At 53.1% G+C, this 18,074-nt stretch overlaps 1 protein-coding gene across 1 annotated transcript in view; it reads left to right on the plus strand.

Annotated features, from left to right (window-relative positions):
* The window catches only part of FBXO42 (F-box protein 42), an 85,874-nt gene that overhangs the window by 62,674 nt on the left and 5,126 nt on the right, over positions 1-18,074 (plus strand). The window contains exons 5-6 of the mRNA XM_054394973.1: positions 15,479-15,632; positions 17,681-17,791. Coding sequence (XP_054250948.1) covers positions 15,479-15,632; positions 17,681-17,791 — 265 coding nt within the window. The remainder of the gene's footprint in view (positions 1-15,478; positions 15,633-17,680; positions 17,792-18,074) is intronic.

Here is an 18,074-nt window from a genome sequence, read left to right on the forward strand (position 1 = left end):
GGCTGATGTTGGGGTTTCAGCAGGCAGATGTTGGGGTTTCAGCAGGCAGATGTTGGGGTTTCAACAAGCAGATGTTGGGGTTTCAGTAGGCAAATGCTGGGGTTTCACTGGGCAGATGTTGAGGTTTCCCTGGGTAGATGTTGGGGGTTCAGTAGGCAGATGTTGGGGTTTCAGTAGGCAAATGTTGAGGTTCCCCTGGGCAGATGTTGGAGTCTCAGTAGGCAGATGTTGGGGCTTCAGCAGGCAAATGTTGAGGTTCCCCTGGGCAGATGTTGGGGTTTTACTAGGGAGGTATTGGGGCTTCAGCAGGCAGATGTTGGGGTTTCAGTAGGCAAATGCTGGGGTTTCACTGGGCAGATGTTGAGGTTTCCCTGGATAGGTGTTGGGGGTTCAGTAGGCAGATGTTGAGGTTCCCCTGGGCAGATGTTGGAGTCTCAGTAGGCAGATGTTGGAGTTTCAGTAGGCAAATGCTGGGGTTTCACTGGGCAGATGTTGAGGTTCCCTTGGGTAGACATTGGGGTTTCACTGGGCAGATGTTGGGGTTTCATAGGCAAATGCTGGGGTTTCTCTAGGCAGATGTTGAGGTTTCACTGAACAGAAATTGAGGGTTCACTGAGCAGATGTTGGGGTTTCAGTAGGCAGATGTTGGGGTTCCAGCCAACAGCTGCATCTCCTGTGCAGCAGGCTTTGAGATGAGCTCTTGCTGAGCTTTTCGCCCTCCCTCAGGCTCCTCAGCCCATGCCCATTCCAAGGACAGCTGAGGGTAGCTCCAACCCCACCCCAGTCCCACAGCAGCTGCCCCCTGCTGCAGCACTCATCTGGGGGCTGTGTGCTGCCTTCCTCGGGCCGCAGCCAGCACAGCAGGAGCCTGCCCGGAGCCAAAACTGCGGAGCTCAGCAGAGCCAGGGACGTGCTCCGCCGCTAACCCCCCCGCCCGGGGACAGAGCTCTCTCCCGTCCCTGCAATTAGCCACTGATTAGGGCGTTGTGCAGCCTGATCCAGCAATTTCCATCCCTCCTGGAGGGAAGAGAGGAGCGTTAGGAGCCCATCAGCCCTTTTGTCTGCGAGGGCTGAGCTCTTCTTTTAATTGGCATCAGAGCTCTTGTGTAGGATGTCAGACTGTTACCCAAATCACTTGGAAGTCTGCAGGGTATGAGGAGGGGGAGGGGGAAGCCATGTTTGAAAGCAGAGAGAGGTGAATCGTTGGCTGGTGGTGAGATTCCACCCACCTGGAGGGCAAGGCAGCTCTTGCAACAGCAGCTCCCTGCACCCCAGGGCCAGATTTGCATTTCCCAAAAGCAGGTGAGATGATTGCAAAGGGGAATCCAGGGTGACCTCACCCTGAGGAGTGATGCTGCTGGGTGAGAAATGCTCAGGGTGGGCCCCAATGGCCAGCAGGAGAGGCAGGGAGGGGATTCTGCCCCTCTGCTCCCCTCTGCTCTCTGTTGAGACACCCCACCCTGCAGTGCTGGGGCAGCTCTGGAGCCCTCAGCACAGCACAGACAGGGAGCTGGTGGAGCAGGGCCAGAGGAGGCCACAGCAATGCTGGCAGGGCTGGAAGGGCTCTGCTGGGAGGCCAGGCTGGGAGAGTTGGGGTTGTGCAGCCTGGAGAAGAGAAGGCTCCAGGGAGACCTTCTGGTGGCCTTGCAGTGCTTCAAGAGACCAAGAAGAAAGCTGGGGAGAGACTTTGTAGTGCCAGGACAAGAGGTGATGGTTTGGAACTAGAAGAGGGAGATTCAGAGTGGAGAGAAGGGAGAAACGTTTGACCCTGAGGGTGGTGAGAGCCTGGCCCAGGCTGCCCAGAGAGGTGGGAGCTGCCCCATCCCTGGCACCATTCTGGGTGAGGTTGGTTGTGGCTCCAAGCAACCTGCCACCCAGCCCCATTCGATGACTCTATGGAAGCCTCTCCTGCAGCACGGAGGTGCCTGGATTGCAGCCATTTAGAATCATAGAATCAGGCAGGGTTGGAAGGGACCACAAGGCTCAGCCAGTTCCAACCCCCTGCCATGGGCAGGGACACCTCACACTGGATCAGGCTGGCCAGAGCCTCATCCAGCATTTGCCTTATTAGGAGCTAAGGGGGCAAAGCCCCAGGGTGCCCCGGGGTGCCCTGGCACTCCTCTCTGCTCACTGTTTGCTCAACTGCTGGCTAAGGACATTTTTGCTGTGCATTAGCCCAGAGTGACTCAATAATCCTGTTGCACAGGGTTCAGAGGGCACTGCCTCTCCTTTGCCAGCAGCTTTATCACGGCAGGAGCAACACACACCAAAAAAAGAAAGCAAAAAAGAAATGAAGAAAGAGAGAGAGAGAGAAAGAAGAGAGAGAGACAGAAAGAAGAGAGAGAGAGAGAAAGAGACGGAAAGAGAGAAAGGAGAGAGAGAGAAAGAGACGGAGAGAGAGAGATAGAGTAAGAGAGAGAGAGACAGAAAGAAGAGAGAGAGAAAGAGACAGAAAGAGAGAGAGAAAGAAGAGAGACAGAGAGAGAGAAAGAAGAGAGAGAGAAAGAGACAGAGAGAAAGAGAGAGAGAGAAAGAAGAGAGATACAAAGAAAGACACAGAAAGAGAGTGACAGAGAGAGAAAGAGAAAGGAAGAGACAGAGAGAAAAGAGAAAGAGAAAGGGAGAGAGAGAAAGAGAGAAAGGAAGAGAAAGAAAAAGAGTGAAAGAAAGAGAGAGAAAGAGAGAGAAAGAAAGAGAAGGAAAGAAAAAAAGAAAGAGAGAGAAAGAGAGAAAGAGAAGGGAAGAGAAAGAAAGAAAAAGAAAAAAGAGAGAGAGAGAAAGAGAAGGGAAGAGAAAGAAAGAGAAAGAGAGAAAGAGAAGGGAAGAGAAAGAAAGAAAAAGAAAGAGAAAGAAAGAGAGAGAAAGAGAGGAAGAAAGAAAGGAAAGAAAGAAAAAGAAAGAAAGAGAGAAAGAAAGGAAAGAAAGAAAAAGAAAGAAAGAGAGAAAGAAAGGAAAGAAAGAAAAAGAAAGAAAGAGAGGAAGAAAGAAAGAGAAAGGAAAGAAAGAAAAAGAAAGAGAGGAAGAAAGAAAGGAAAGAAAGAAAAAGAAAGAGAGAAAGAGAGGAAGAAAGAAAGGAAAGAAAGAAAAAGAAAGAGAGAAAGGAAAGAAAGAAAAAGAAAGAAAGAGAGAAAGAGAAAGAGAGGAAGAAAGAAAGGAAAGAAAGAAAAAGAAAGAGAGAAAGGAAAGAAAGAAAAAGAAAGAGAGAAAGGAAAGAAAGAAAAAGAAAGAGAGAAAGGAAAGAAAGAAAAAGAAAGAGAGAAAGAGAAAGAGAGGAAGAAAGAAAGGAAAGAAAGAAAAAGAAAGAAAGAGAGAAAGAGAAAGAGAGGAAGAAAGAAAGGAAAGAAAGAAAAAGAAAGAGAGGAAGAAAGAAAGGAAAGAAAGAAAAAGAAAGAAAGAGAGAAAGAGAAAGAGAGGAAGAAAGAAAGGAAAGAAAGAAAAAGAAAGAAAGAGAGAGGAAGAAAGAAAGGAAAGAAAGAAAAAGAAAGAAAGAGAGAGGAAGAAAGAAAGGAAAGAAAGAAAAAGAAAGAAAGAGAGAGGAAGAAAGAAAGGAAAGAAAGAAAAAGAAAGAAAGAGAAAGAGAGGAAGAAAGAAAGGAAAGAAAGAAAAAGAAAGACAGAGAGAAAGAGAAAGATAAGGAAGAAAGAAAGGAAAGAAAGAAAAAGAAAAGAAAAAGAAGGAAAGGGAAAGAAAGAAAAAGAAAGAAACAATGAAACAATTGAGTTGTGACATTGCAAAAGCTCGGAGGTGACTTTGCTCCCCGGTGGGGATTTTGTGCCTCCACCTTGCAGAGATTGCAAGAAAGCAGAGCTTGGGCTCGGCAGGCTGGGTCTGACTGGGCTTGTTCCGTGGGCTGGTGTCACTGTGAGCTGGAAACTCAGCCCTGGGAGCGTGCTGGGGACTTGTCCTGCCTGTAAACACAGAACCCAGGAACCGTTTGGCTTGGAAGGGACCTCCAGTGGTCACCCAGTCCAACCCCCCCTCTGCTACAGCAGAGCTTAGAGCCCAGCAAGCCTGGGTGGTTTGGGGACCAGTTTGGGAGATGTGGGGGACCAATTACAAGATTTTGGGGCTGGTTAGGGTGAGTTGGGGATCAGTTAGATTTTGGGGCTGGTCAGGGTCATTTGGGGATTGATTAGGGAGATTTTGGGGCCGGTTGTGGTGATTTGGGGACCAATTTGGGAGATGTTGGGGTTGGTTGGGATGATGTGAGGACCAATTTGGGAGATTTGGGGGCTGGTTGGGGTGATTTGGGATGGAGTCTCAACCACCTCCCTGGGCAACCTGTTGGGGATCGATTAGAAGATTTTGGAGCTAGTTGGGGACCAATTAGGGAGAATTTGGGGCTGGCTGGGACAATTTGAGGACCAATAAGGGAGATTTTGGGGATCAATTAGGGAGATTTTGGGGCTGGTCAAGGTCATTTGGGGATCGATTAGGGAGATTTGGGGGCTGGTTGGGGATCGATTAGGGAGATTTGGGGCTGGTTGAGGCAGTTTGGGGACCAATAAGGGAGATTTTGGGACCAATTAGGGAGATTTTGGGGCTGGTTGGGATGATTTGGGGACCAATTTGGGTGATTTGGAGACCAATTAGAAGATTTTGGGGCTGGTTGTTGTGATTTGGGGATCGCTTAGAAGATTTTGGGGCTGGTTGGGGATCAATTAGGGATCGGTTAGGGAGATTTTGGGTCTGGTTGTGGTGATTTGGGGATCAATTAGAAGATTTTGGGGCTGGTTGGGGTGAGTTGGGGACCAATTTGGGAGATTTGGGGAACAATTAGGGAGATCTTGGGGTTGGTTGGGGTGAGTTGGGGATCAATTAGATTTTGGGGCTGGTCAGGGTCATTTGAGGATTGACTAGAAGATTTTGGGGCTGGTTGGGGATCAATTAGGGAGATTTTTGGGGCTGGTTGGGGCAATTTGAGGACCAATATGGGAGATTTTGGGACCAATTAGGGAGATTTTGGGGCTGGTTGGGATGATTTGGGGACCAATTTGGGAGATGTGGGGAACAATTAGAAGATTTTGGGGCTGGTTGGGGTGAGTTTGGGATCAATTAGATCTTGAGGCTGGTCAGGGTCATTTGGGGATTGATTAGGGAGATTTTGGGGCTGGTTGGGATGATTTGGGGACCAATTTGGGAGGTGTTGGGGTTGGCTGGGGTGATTTGGGGACCAATTTGGGAGATTTGGGGGCTGGTTGGGGTGATTTGGGATGGAGTCTCAACCACCCCCCTGGGCAACCTGTTCCAGTCTTCCACCAGCCTCATGGTGCAGAAGTTGTTCCTCACATCCAATCTAAACCTGCTCCTCTCTAATTCCAAACCACTGCCTCTCCTCCTGCAGCCCCTGCAGGCCTTTGCACACAGTCCCTCTGCAGCCTTCTTGGAGCCCCTTCAGGTACTGGGGGGCTGCTCTGAGGTCTCCCTGGAGCTTTCTCTTCTCCATCACAGGGGGTGCTGTGGGTTGGGTGCCCACACCCCTAAACTGGCAAAAATCCCCTGCAGTGGTACACAGAGCTTGGGGCTTTCCCCCCTCCTTACTTCAGAGGTGTGTTGGAGGCAGCAGATCTGAGTGAGCTTAAAGGTCTTCTCCAGCTGAAATGATTCCATGGTTCTCTGTGTGTCTGCAGGGGTTCTGTCTCCCTCTTTGGAGACAGCAAGATCCTGTTTGTCTCCTGTGGAGGGGCCAAATGGGATCTTCACAGACTCACAGAGTGGCAGGGGTTGGAAGGCACCTCTGGAGATCATCCAGTCCAACCCCCCTGCCAAGGTAGGGTCACCTAGAGCAGGGCACACAGGAACACATCCAGGTGGGTTTGAAATTTCTCCAGAGATGGAGACTCCACCACTTCTTTGGGCAGCCTGCTCCAGGGCTCTGCCACCCTTAAATTAAAGCAGTTCCTCCTCATGTTTGGATGGAACTTCTGATGTTCCACTTTGTGCCCACTGCCCCTTGTCCTGTCCCTGGGCACCACTGACACAAGCCTGGCCCCAGACTCTGCCATCCTTCAAGAAGTTTCTCCTCATGTTTAGATGGAACTTCTTATCATAGAACCACAGAATGGCTCAGGTTGGAAGGGACCTCAGAGATCATCTACTCCAAACCCCCTTGCCATGGGCAGGGATTTCTGTGTTCAAATTTGTGCCCCTTGTGCTGTCCCTGGGCACCACTGACACGAGCCTGGCCCCATCCTCCTGCCACCCACCCTGGAAGTATTGCTGAGCACTGATGAGCTCCCCTGGCTCAGGCTGCTCTTCTCCAGCCTAAGCAGCCCCAATCCTCTCAGCCTTTCCTCACAAGGGAGCTGTTCCTGTCCCCCTCATCTTGTTGAGTTGTCTCTTAGACCCTTACAAAGCTAAATTCCTGTCTGCTTCCCAGCAAGGAATTTCTGTTCTTAAAGCCAAATTTGAGGGCACACTAAATTGCCTGTGGTTTTGGCAGGGGAAAATGATACTTTCCTGGCTCCTTGGAAGCTTTAGGGTTTAAACAGACCCAGTCAAAGCTGGTCTTGAAATTGGTTTTAATCCCACTGCTCTGTTTTGAAGGCCACAGGGATGAACCCAGGTGAATGTCAAGATGCTGGATCCAGCCCTGAAGGTTGGGGTTTAACTTCTGCCCCTGGACTCTGCTCTGCTCAGACCTCACCTCCAATCCTGCCTCCAGCTCTGGTGTCCCCAGCACAGAAGGACACAGAGCTGTGGAGTGAGGCCAGAGGAGGCCACAAAGATGATCCAAGGGCTGGAGCAGCTCTGCTGTGAGCACAGGCTGAGGGAGCTGGGGGTGTGCAGCCTGCAGAGGAGAAGGCTCCAGGGGGACCTGAGAGCTGCCTGCCAGGACCTGAAGGGATCCTGCAGGAAGGCTGCAGAGAGACTTTTCCTGAGGGTGTCTGAGCCAGGCCAAGGGGGAATGGTTTGAAGCTGAGGGAGAGCAGGGTTAGAGTGGAGCTGAGGAAGAAGTTCTTCAGTGTGAGGCTGGTGAGACTCTGGCACAGGCTGCCCAGGGAGGCTGTGGCTGCCTCCTGCCTGGGGGTGTTCAAGGCCAGGCTGGATGAGGCCTTGAGCAGCTGAGTCTGGCTGAGAGGTGTCCCTGGGGGGTTGGAGTAGATGATCCCTGAGGTCCTTTCCAACCTGAGCCATTCTAGGATTGTGTGAATGTCAGATGCTGGATCCAGTCCTAAATGCTGGGGTTTGAGTTGAGGAGAGCTGTGGTGTGCAGCATGCCATGGAGCTGCCTGCCCTCCCCAGGGGAGCTCTCCTTTGGCGTCTCCCAGATGTGGTGCTAATGCTGGGATGTTTGTCCTCCAGACCACAGCCCCCCAGCTCCTTGTCTGCCTGAGGTTTTGAAACCTCACAAACTGCTGGCAGGGGAAAAATGTTCAGGCAATTCTGCAGACTGCTGTGGAAAAATCCCAGCTGGCCTGGGAAGCAAAGGGATTCATTATCTTTGCCCTCTCTGGTTTCCCTTCCCATCAAAAAGGGGAAAGATGTGGGGAACTCACACAGGCATGAGAGTTTGGGATAGACCTTTGAGTGATGGAGTGGAGCCCAAGTCATCCTTAGCTGGGCTGGATGGTGGTGCTGGGCTGGATGGGTGGTGCTGGGCTGGCTGGTGGTGCTGGGCTAGCTGGGGGTGCTGAGCTGGCTGGGGGTGCTGGGCTGGCTGAGTCCTGCTGGGCTGGCTGGGGGTGCCGGAGCTTGATGATGGTGCTGAGCTGGCTGGGGATGCTGAGCTGGCTGGTGGTGCTGGAACTGGATGATGGTGCTGAGCTGGCTGGTGGTGCTGGAGCTGGCTGGTGGTGCTGAGGTGGCTGGGTGCTGCTGGGCTGGCTGAGTCCTGCTGGGCTGGCTGGGGGTGCTGAGCTGGCTGATGGTGCTGGGCTGGCTGGGGGTGCTGGAGCTTGATGATGGTGCTGGGCTGGCTGGGGGTGCTGGGCTGGCTGGTGGTGCTGGGATGGCTGATGGTGCTGAGCTGGCTGGGGGTGCTGGGCTGGCTGGGGGTGCTGGGCTGGCTGGGGGTGCTGGGCTAGCTGGGGGTGCTGGGCTGGCTGGGGGTGCTGAGCTGGCTGAGGGTTCCAGGTTAGGAGCTGCAGGTTGCTGCTGTTCCCTCTGGCAGCCTCCAGGCTGGGCTGAGGGATCCAGAGTGAGCATCAGGCCCTGGCCACTGCCAGGCTGTTGGAGTTTCCTCCTCTGTGCTGAGCTGTGGGGGCAGAGCTGTGGGGGCAGAGCAGGAGCTCTCCCCCTCCCCAGGCTGCACCTGGTTTACAACAGGGAGAGCCAGCTGCTCCTGGGAGGAGAGCTCTGAGCTGTTGTCAGGCAGGGGCAGGGTGCAGCAGGTCCAAGCCATCCTTTCAGCCTCATTTCTTCCTTCAAAGGAATTTGCTTTTTTCCTACTTCATTTTTTTTTTTTGCCTCAGCAACACAAGCTGCTGGGGGGTGACATCCTGCCCACCCTTTTGTTCTTCTGCAGGTGGGCTGCACCCAAACCCTCTGTCACCTTGCAGGGGTCCAAAGCACGTAGGAAGCACCAAGCACCAGGAGGTGCTGCTTTTCAGACCTGGCTGTTGAGGTTCAGCATCTCCCCATGGCAGGGGGCTTGGAACTAGAGGATCCTTGAGGTCCCCTCCAACCCTTATGGATTCTGTAATCTCCCTCTGGCTTTTCCTTTGGGATTCTGAAGTGCTCCACCCATCAGGCACCCCCCATGACTTGACGACCAAATGTGATTTGCTGAGAGGGAGAGGCAGGCAGCTGCCACGTTCCCAGCCCATGCCTTGTCCCAGTTTTGCAGGTGCAGGTGGTGGCTGTTAGCCCCAAGCCCTGCCCCAGGAGGGTTTCCTGCAGCTTTGGTGTGCAGATCGTTGGTGGCTTTTGAACTTGGGAGCTTGGCTGCCTCTGTGCACTGAGCTGCACTGGCTGCTGGATCAGCTGGCTGGAATGTCTTGGCTTGGGAGTTGGAAGCACAGCTGTGGGCTTGGGTTGGTTTATCCTGGCATTGTCTGCAGACCATGGAACGCTTTGGCTTGGAAGGGACCTGTCAAGGTCATGAAGTCCAAGTGCCCTGCAGTCAGCAGGGACATCCCCAACCAGAGCAAGTCACTCAGAGCCACAAACAGCCTCACCTGGAATGGTGCCAGGGATGGGGCAGCTCCCACCTCTCTGGGCAGCCTGGGCCAGGCTCTCACCACCCTCAGGGTCAAACATTTCTCCCTTCTCTCCACTCTGAATCTCCCTCTTCTAGTTCCAAACCATCACCTCTTGTCCTGAGAAAAAGTCTCTCCCAAGCTTTCTGATCAGCACTTGAAGCACTGCAAGGCCACCAGAAGGTCTCCCTGGAGCCTTCTCTTCTCCAGGCTGCACAACCCCAACTCTCCCAGCCTGGCCTCCCAGCAGAGCCCTTCCAGCCCTGCCAGCATTGCTGTGGCCTCCTCTGGCCCTGCTCCACCAGGTCCCTGTCTGTGCTGTGCTGATCCAGAGCTGCCCCAGCACTGCAGGGGGAGTCTCAGCAGAGCACAGCAGAGAGGCAGAATCCCCTCCCAGGTTTAGATTGGATCTTAGGAAGGAGTTCTTCAGTATGAGGGTGGGGAGACACTGGAACAGGTTGCCCAGGGAGGTTGTGGCTGCCCCTTCTCTGGAAGTGTTCAAGGCCAGGCTAGATGAAGCCTTCAGCAACCTGGGCTAGTTGAGAGGCATCCCTGCCCAGGGCAGGGGGTTTGAACTAGATGATCTTCAAGGTCCTTTGCAGCTTAGGCCATTGTGGGATTGTTCCCATGGTTTTTATCTCATTTTTGGGGTCACACCTGCAGTAGGTCAAAAGCTGCTGAGGAAATCCATGCTCCATGTGCCCCTGCAGCCAGGCTTTGCTTTTCATGCTGGCTGAGCTCTGCTGTGTGCTGCTCTGCTCGCATTAGGGGGATGAATAAATGAGGCTTTAAAAACAAAAATGCTTATGAGGACAGATCCTAAGTAGATAACATCCCAAGCTCGTGTCAGGAGCTGTCAGGGGGTTGGCATTTCTCTTCCAAACATCCGTGGAAGCTAGAGATCTTTGTTTGTTTGTGTTTTGAAAAGTCTCCATCTGCTTGGCCAGCCAGGAAAATCCATCAGCTGGGGGGTAGGGGCAGGGGGGAATAGCTCAGGCCAGCTTTCACAGCTCATCCCACCCAAAAAAAATAACCCAGAGTCAGCTGGAATGAGATGGTGCCTTCTAAGTTTAGGAGCAGTTGATTGTGCCACCACCTCTCTGCCTGCCTGAGTTTTTCTCCTGAAGGACAGATAAGCTGATAGCAAGGCTGGGAGGTGTTCCAGGGCATGGAAATGCCACGAGGAGAGGCTGCAAGGGAGCAGATGGAGGCAGCACAGTCCATAGAGGCATGGAATAGGTTGGGTTGGAAGGGATGTTGAAAGTCATCCAGTTACAAGCCCCTGCCATGGGCAGGGACACCTCCCACCAGCCCAGCTTGCTCAAGGTCCCATCCAGCCACCTCCAGGCAGGAGGCATCCACAGCCTCCCTGGGCAACCTGTTCCAGTCTCTCCCCACCCTCACTGGAAAGAATTTCTTCCTCATCTCCAGTCTCAGTTTCCCCTCTTCCAGCTCAGAGCCATTCCCCTCATCCTGGCACTCCCAGCCCTTGTCCAAAGTCCCTCCCCAGCTCTCCTGCAGCCCCTTCAGGTCCTGGAAGGCTGCTCTGAGGTCTCCCTGGAGCCTTCTCCAGGCTGAACAGCCTCAACTTTCCCAGCCCGTCCCCACAGGGGACGTTCTCTGATCATCTTCATGGCCTCCTCTGGACCCACTCCAGCAGCTCCATGTCCCTCTTATGCTAAGGAGCATTAAGGATGTTCTTCTGCAGGTGCCTGGGGCCGTGGTGAGGCACAGAAGCTGTTTCATTCACAAGCCTGGCCAGGAGGAAACCCTCCCACAGTGAGAGTGTTCCTGTGGGAGCCTTTGAAACGCCGCTCAGAGAGCTTGGACTTTGAGCAGCTCCTTCCAGGGCCCCACGTCACTGAGCCAGGTCCCTTTGATGTCCCTTCTGCCCTGGCCCTGCTCTCTGCTGCATACTTGAGCCCTGAAGTCACAAAGGCTGCTGGTCACCTTTGCCTGGGCAGGGCAGGAGCTGCTTCATCTCTCTTCTCAGGGCACCCAAAAGCTCTCCAGTGCTCTGGAGACAAGATGTGAACTCTTCCATGCTTCAGGCACGTGTTGCTGCTTGACCAGCAGGTCATGAAGCCTTCTTTGGCAGGATGAGTTTGTGGTGCATCTCTCTTGGAGAGATGATTTTAGATATCCTCATCGCCCTGCTGGCAGAGGCTTTGAGAGGCCAGCTCCTCTTTGACTTGTTAAATTCAGACCTTTCCTGTGCTGCAGAGTGGAAACTCCGCTTGCTGACAGCCATCCAACATCCAGCAACAGGCAGAGCTTCCTGCAGAGCCCAGGCAGAACTCTGCCCTGGGCTGTTGACATGTTGGTGACTCACTTGGGAACAGTCTCAGTGTCTGAGGCTGGGGTTGACCTTCAGGTTACAGCAGTAGGAGGTTGGCTTCTGTCCCTCTGCACCATCTCAGACCTTTCACAGGATCAGAGGATGTTAGGGGTTGGAAGGGAGCTCTGGAGATCATTAAGTCCAACCCCCCTGCCAGATCAGGACCAGAGAATCCAGCACAGGTCACACAGGAACACATCCAGATGAGGAAAAGTCTCCAGAGAAGGAGACTCCACAACCTCTCTGGGCAGCCTGCTCCAGGGCTCTGTGAGCCTCACAGTGCAGAAGTTCCTCCTCATGTTGAGGTGGAACCTCCTGTGCTGGAGTTTCTATCCATTGCCCCTTGTCCTATCCCAGGGTGCAACTGAGCAGAGCCTGTCCCTGTCCCCTCCCTCCTGACCCCCAGCCCTCAGATATTTCTAAACATTTATCAAATCCCCTCTCAGTCTTCTCCTCTCCAGACTAAGCACCCCCAGGGCTCTCAGCCTCTCCTCCCCAGGCAGTGCTCCAGTCCCTTCAGCATCCTTGTAGCCCTCCATTGGACTTTCTCCAGCAGATCCCTCTCCCTCTTGAACTGGGGAGCCCAAAACTGGACACAGTATTCCAGGTGAGGTCTAACCAGAGCAAAGCTCTGACCTGGTTCTCCATCCTAGCATGACTCTGGCTCACCCTTTTTGTTTAACCCAGTTTCAGCAGAGCACCTTTCACCCCATGGTGTCCTCGATGGAGAAGCCCAGCCAGTAAGTCAGGTGGAAGCATTTCTAGCAGTCAAGTTCATGATGCCAAGGTTGGGAGAGCAACTTCCTGCTCTGCCAGGGGAATACTGAGGCTGGAAACCTGCTGGTGTGGATGAATGAGATGCACACAGCCACAGAACTGGAGCTGGGGAACAAAGAGTAACCAAATGTGACCCTGTTCTGGCACCCTCGTCACAAGAAAGCTGGGGAGGGAATTTTGACAGGGGCTGGGAGTGCCAGGATGAGGGACAATGGCTTTGAGCTGGGAGAGGGGAGACTGAGAGTGGAGATGAGGAAGAAATTCTTGACAGTGAGGGTGGGGAGACATTGGAACAAGTTGCTCAGGGAGGTTGTGGCTGCCCCCTCCCTGGAGGTGTTCAAGGCCAGGTTGGATGAGGCCTTGAGCAAGCTGGGCTGGTGGGAGGTGTCCCTGCCCATGGCAGGGGTTGGCACTGGCTGATCTTGAAGGTCCTTTCCAACCTAAACATTCAATCAATCTATGAATCTTTAAGGAGCCCTTGGGTACAGCACCAGCCTCAAGGATCATGTCCTACACAACTTTATTCCCCTTTTTCCCCATATATACCTGAGAGGAGCAGCAAAACATCCCTGAAGAAAGACTCAGGGGCCTCATTGTCACCTCCTCTGTGCCTGGCCAGGGGTTGTTGCTTGGCTTGGGCTCTCCCCACCCACCGTAGGCAACTCCACCGCAACCCAATCGCTGTCCTCAGCTGCAGCCTCTTAAAATAGCTGCTCTGGTTCCTTTTAAAAATAGTCCCTGCTCTGCATGTCGTTACCTGCTAAAAATGTTTCTCCCAAGTCCTGTCAGGAGGAGGAGGAGGAAGAGGAGGAGGTCAGTTTGGTCTCTCAGCCTTTCTGGAGAGGGTGAGAGGGCTGCGGCGGCCACGTGCTCGGCCGTGCCCTTGAGCTGGGCAAACGTGGCCATGTTTCTGGGCTGAGCTCTTCAGGATTATTTTGAAAGCCTGACTGTAGAGGTGGAGGAATCTGCCCTGCTGCTGGTGGTGGCTGTGGAAAAGGGGGATGCTCAGCCACGTCAGCCCTGGCTGGAGCCAGCTGCAGCCTTTCCTGGGAAGCTGTTCAGCACCTGTCCCATCGGCGAGGCAGTGACGCAGCAGCTCGGAGCAGCCAGGGGTTGTATTTTAGGGTCTGATGGATGATCTCCTGACATATCCCAAGCACAAATCCAGGCTGGACAGGAAAAGGACATGCAGGTGCTGCGTGATGAGAAGCTCACCATGAGCTGGCACCGTGCACTCCCAGCCCAGCCCCAGCCATGGCCTGGGCTGATCCCCAGCACAGGGGCAGGAGGGGATTCTGCCTCTCTGCTGTGCTCTGCTGAGACCTCCCCTGCAGTGCTGGGGCAGCTCTGGAGCCCTCAGCACAGCACAGACAGGGACCTGGTGGAGCAGGGCCAGAGGAGGCCACAGCAATGCTGGCAGGGCTGGAAGGGCTCTGCTGGGAGGCCAGGCTGGGAGAGTTGGGGTTGTGCAGCATAGAGAAGGCTTCAGGGAGACCTTAGAGCAGCCTTTCAGGACCTGAAGGGGGCTACAGGAAAGCTGAGGAGGGAATTTTGACAAAGGCATGGAGTGAAAGAATCAGGGGTCATGGATTCAAACTGTAAGAAGATGGATTTAGGTTAGACATGAAGAAGAAATTCTTCCCCATGAGGGTTGTGAGGCACCGGAACAGGTTGTCCAGAGAAGTTGTGGAGGCTCCAAGCCTGGAAATGTTCAAAGCCAGGTTGGACAAGGCCTTGAGCAACCTGGTCTGGTAGGAGGTGTCCCTGCCCATGGCAGAGGGTTGGAACTTGATGCTCTTTAAGGTCCCTTCCAATCCAAACCATCCTATGATTCCATGATTCAATGACAGCACCAAGCCCAAGAGCTGGTGGTGTCTTGCTCGTGCTTGCACCAGCCCTGCTTGGGAGGTCCATGTGGAACCTTCTGACCCTCAAACAAACCCAGAAAAAAGTCTCTTTGGTAATTTTTAGAGGAGCACTTTGTTCTGCAGACTCAAGGAGCTGCTCTTCATTGCCACAGCAAAGCCTTTTGGGTTTAATCCTGCTGCTCAACACTAAACAGGGTTCAATGGGGAATCTCACTCTGCTGTGGGGACAGGCTGAGAGTTGGGGCTGTTCAGCCTGGAGAAGGCCTTGGGGACACCTTGGAGCAGCCTTCCAGTGCCTGAAGGGTCTATAGGAGAGCTGGGGAGGGTCTTCTGACAAGGGCTTGGAGTGAGGGACAATGACTTTGAGCTGGAAGAGAGGAGATTCAGACTGGAGATGAGGAAGAAACTCTTGAGAGTGAGGGTGGGGAGACACTGCAACAGGTTGCCCAGGGAGGCTGTGGATGTCCCCTCCTTGGAGGTGTTCAAGGCCAAGTGGACATGCTGGAAGGTGTCCAGAGAAGGGCCACCAGGATGATCAGAGGGCTGCTATGAGGACAGACTGAAAGAGTTGGGGGTGTTCAGTCTGAAGAGAAGGCTCTGAGGTGACCTTCTTGTGGCCTTCCAGGATCTGAAGAGGGCTCCAAGAAAGCTGGAGAGGGACTTCTTAGGATCTCAGGAAGTGACAGGACTGGGGGGATGGAATAAAGCTGGAAGTGGAGAGATTCAGGCTGGACATGAGGAAGAAGTTCTTCCCCATGAGAGTGGTGAGAGCCTGGAATGGGTTGTGCAGGGAGGTGGTTGAGGCTCCATCCCTGGAGGTGTTTGCAGGCCAGGCTGGATGAGGCTCTGGCCAGCCTGATCTAGTGTGAGGTGTCCCTGGCCATGGCAGGGGGGTTGGGACTGGCTGATCTTTGGGGTCCCTTCCAACCCAACCCATTCCATGGATCTGCCACGAGCCACTCCGGCTGCGTTCCTTTCGGTGTCGTCCTCCCTCCTTGCTCAGGGAGATGTTTCTAGGGATGTGGAGCTAATTATTGCTTTTATCCAGCACTAAGGCAATAATTTCAAGGGATCTATTGGAAAGGCAGCAATTTCCTGCCACTGAGTGACAGATGTTTTGCCATCCACGAGCTGTGCTTTCAGGCTCCCACTAATTATGCTGACACAAATTGGCAGCAGTTTTTCTTCCCAGGCTCCCAGCTCCTAATTTTACTTCTTTTCAGCTCTTTTTTTATTTTCTTTTTTTTTTTTTTCCTTAAAGGTGGAGTCACCGGAGTTGTCTGCCTGATGGAGAATTCAGCTCCTGTGTTCAAGTCTGGTTTGCTAACTTTTCCCCTTCTCTCTCCTTTGCCCAGGTTCCTACCCCTCACCCAAGGCTGGGGCCACACTGGTGGTCTACAAGGACTTGCTTGTGCTTTTTGGTGGCTGGACACGGCCAAGCCCTTACCCTCTGCACCAGCCAGAGAGGTTCTTTGATGAGATCCATACCTACTCCCCCTCCAAAAACTGGTAAGAGCACATCTGGCTTCCAGGCTTTGATCTTGGAGGAAAAAAAAAATGTGGTGATGATCCAGATGAAGGAATGCTGGAGGAGGTCTCTTTGAGCCCACCTGGGAAGCTGGGCATGCTCCTGGTTTCCAAATGGTCTCATCCTGGTGTGTCTGCAATGCTCTTAAACAAAAATAAGTCCCCTCCCACCCCCCCAAAGCAAAAAATAACAACCAAGAGCACACTGGAGACGTGGACATGCTGCTGCCTGGCACCTCTTGGGTGCTGGTTGCTTCCTTATGGGTCTTGACTCCAGACCCAAAGCACAGCAGACTCCCTAAGTGTTCCAAACCAGCCAGGAGGGAAACCTGGATGTGATTGTTTGAAACAGCAATGTTTTAAAGGTGGAATTGATTTTGGCTGCACGACAGTGAGGTCTTGGAGGAGAGCAGGAGATAAAGCCTCAGCTCCTGGGGTTCTTGCTTTTAGCCATGGTCCAAAGCTCACAGCTCCTGTGGCCCTCCAAGGGAGATGTGAGAAAGCAGATTTCCAGGCACTGTTTTCACAGAATCCCAGCCTGGGGGGAGAGAGGGGAGGAGGGAAGGGACCTCTGGGGATGATCCAGTCCAACCCCCTCCTAAAGCAGGGCACCCACAGCAGCTTGCCCAGGATCACAATGGCCAGGGGGGGTTGGAAGCTCTCCAGACAAGGAGACTCCACAACCTCTTTGGGCAGCCTGCTCCAGGGCTCTGCCACCCTTAAATTAAAGCAGTTCCTCCTCGTGTTTGGATGGAACTTCTGATGTTCCACTTTGTGCCCATTGCCCCCTGTTCTGTCACTGGGCACCACTGACACAAGCCTGGCCCCAGGCTCTGCCATCCTTAAATTAAAGAAGTTCCTCCTCATGTTTAATTGGAACCACAGAATGGCTTAGGCTGGAAGGGACCTCAGAGATCATCTACTCCAAACCCCCTTGCCATGGGCAGAGACTCCTGTGTTCAAGTTTGTGCCCACTGCCCCTTGTCCTGTCACTGGGCACCACTGACACAAGCCTGGCCCCATCCTCCTGCCACCCAGGGCCACAGGGATGAAAGAGACTCTGCCTCTGCAGCTCCTGGGCTCCTGCTGAGGCATCCTGCAGTGACCACGATGGCAATGGCAGGAATTGTCCTTTTCCCTTTAAACAGCCCTGAGCTGGCCTTAGTCCCAACTTTCTCCTAGCTGCTTGGGTGTGAGAAAGGAGCAAGTTGTGTTTCAAAGGCAGGATGGTTCCTGCTCCTCTTTCATTGAGAACTTTTCATCATCAGAAGTGTCAATTAACCAAAGCACTTTGGGGCAGGGTCATTAGAATGCTGTCATTAATCCAGGCTGGAAACCATGCAGGGTGAACTTAATTGAAAGGGGCCAACATTTCCAACTGCCTCCATCATCAAGCCTTCAAAATGCTGGAGCACCTTGGTGCTTCTAATTACTTCTGTTCTAATATGGTTCTTTGGAGCTTTTTCCTGAGGTTTTCCTCTCTAGCAAAGTCCTAGAATGGGTTTGGGTTGGAAGGGACCTCAAAGCTCATCCAGTTCCAACCCCCCTGCCATGGGCAGGGACACCTTGCACTAGCCCAGGTTGCTCAAGACCTCATCCAGCCTGGCCTTATGTTCCTGAGGACTTTGCTGGCCCCTGGATTTTTGCTTCTTGCCATTTTCCAGCCTGCTGGTGAATGCCTGAAAGGAAGTTGGGGTTTGGAGCAAAGTGGGGGTTGGTCTCTTCTCCCTAATAACAAGTGATGGGATGAGAGGCAATGGCCTCAAGTTGCACCAGGGGAGGTTTAGGTTGGACATTAGAAGAAACTTCTTCACTGAAAGGGCTCTCAAAGACTGGCCCAGGCTGCCCAGGGAGGTGGCTGAGTCCCCACCCCTGGAGGTGTTTCAAAGCCACAGAAATGTGGTGCTGAGGGCCATGGTTTAGCCCCAGCCTTGGCAGAGTCATCAGAGAATGGTTGGACTGGATGACCTGGAAGATCTTTTACAACCCAAACAATTCCATGATTTGATGATTCCTCCCTCTCTCCCTAGGTGGAACTGCATTGTGACCACCCATGGCCCCCCTCCCATGGCAGGACACTCCTCCTGTGTCATCGAAGACAAGATGATTGTCTTTGGGGGTTCGCTGGGGTCTCGACAAATGTGAGTCTGGGCTGAGGGGGCCTGAAGTGCTCCTGCAAGCAAGGAGCATCTTGGGGTGGCTCACAGCGTTTCAGAAGGACACCTCCACAGGGGGTTGGGGTCTCCCTGCTGCCTTAACACCACCTTTCACCATTTCCATCAAAAAACTCAATCCTGTCCTAAACCTGTGCCCTGAAAACCCACAGCTGGAGTGCCCAGTGGGGCTGGTTGTAGTTAATGCTGGTTGTAGCTGATGCTGGTGGTAGTATCAGCTCTGGTTGTAGTGTCATGACTTGTAGTGCCA

This window comes from Indicator indicator, chromosome 32 (assembly GCF_027791375.1).
Source record: "Indicator indicator isolate 239-I01 chromosome 32, UM_Iind_1.1, whole genome shotgun sequence".
NCBI lineage: Eukaryota > Metazoa > Chordata > Aves > Piciformes > Indicatoridae > Indicator > Indicator indicator.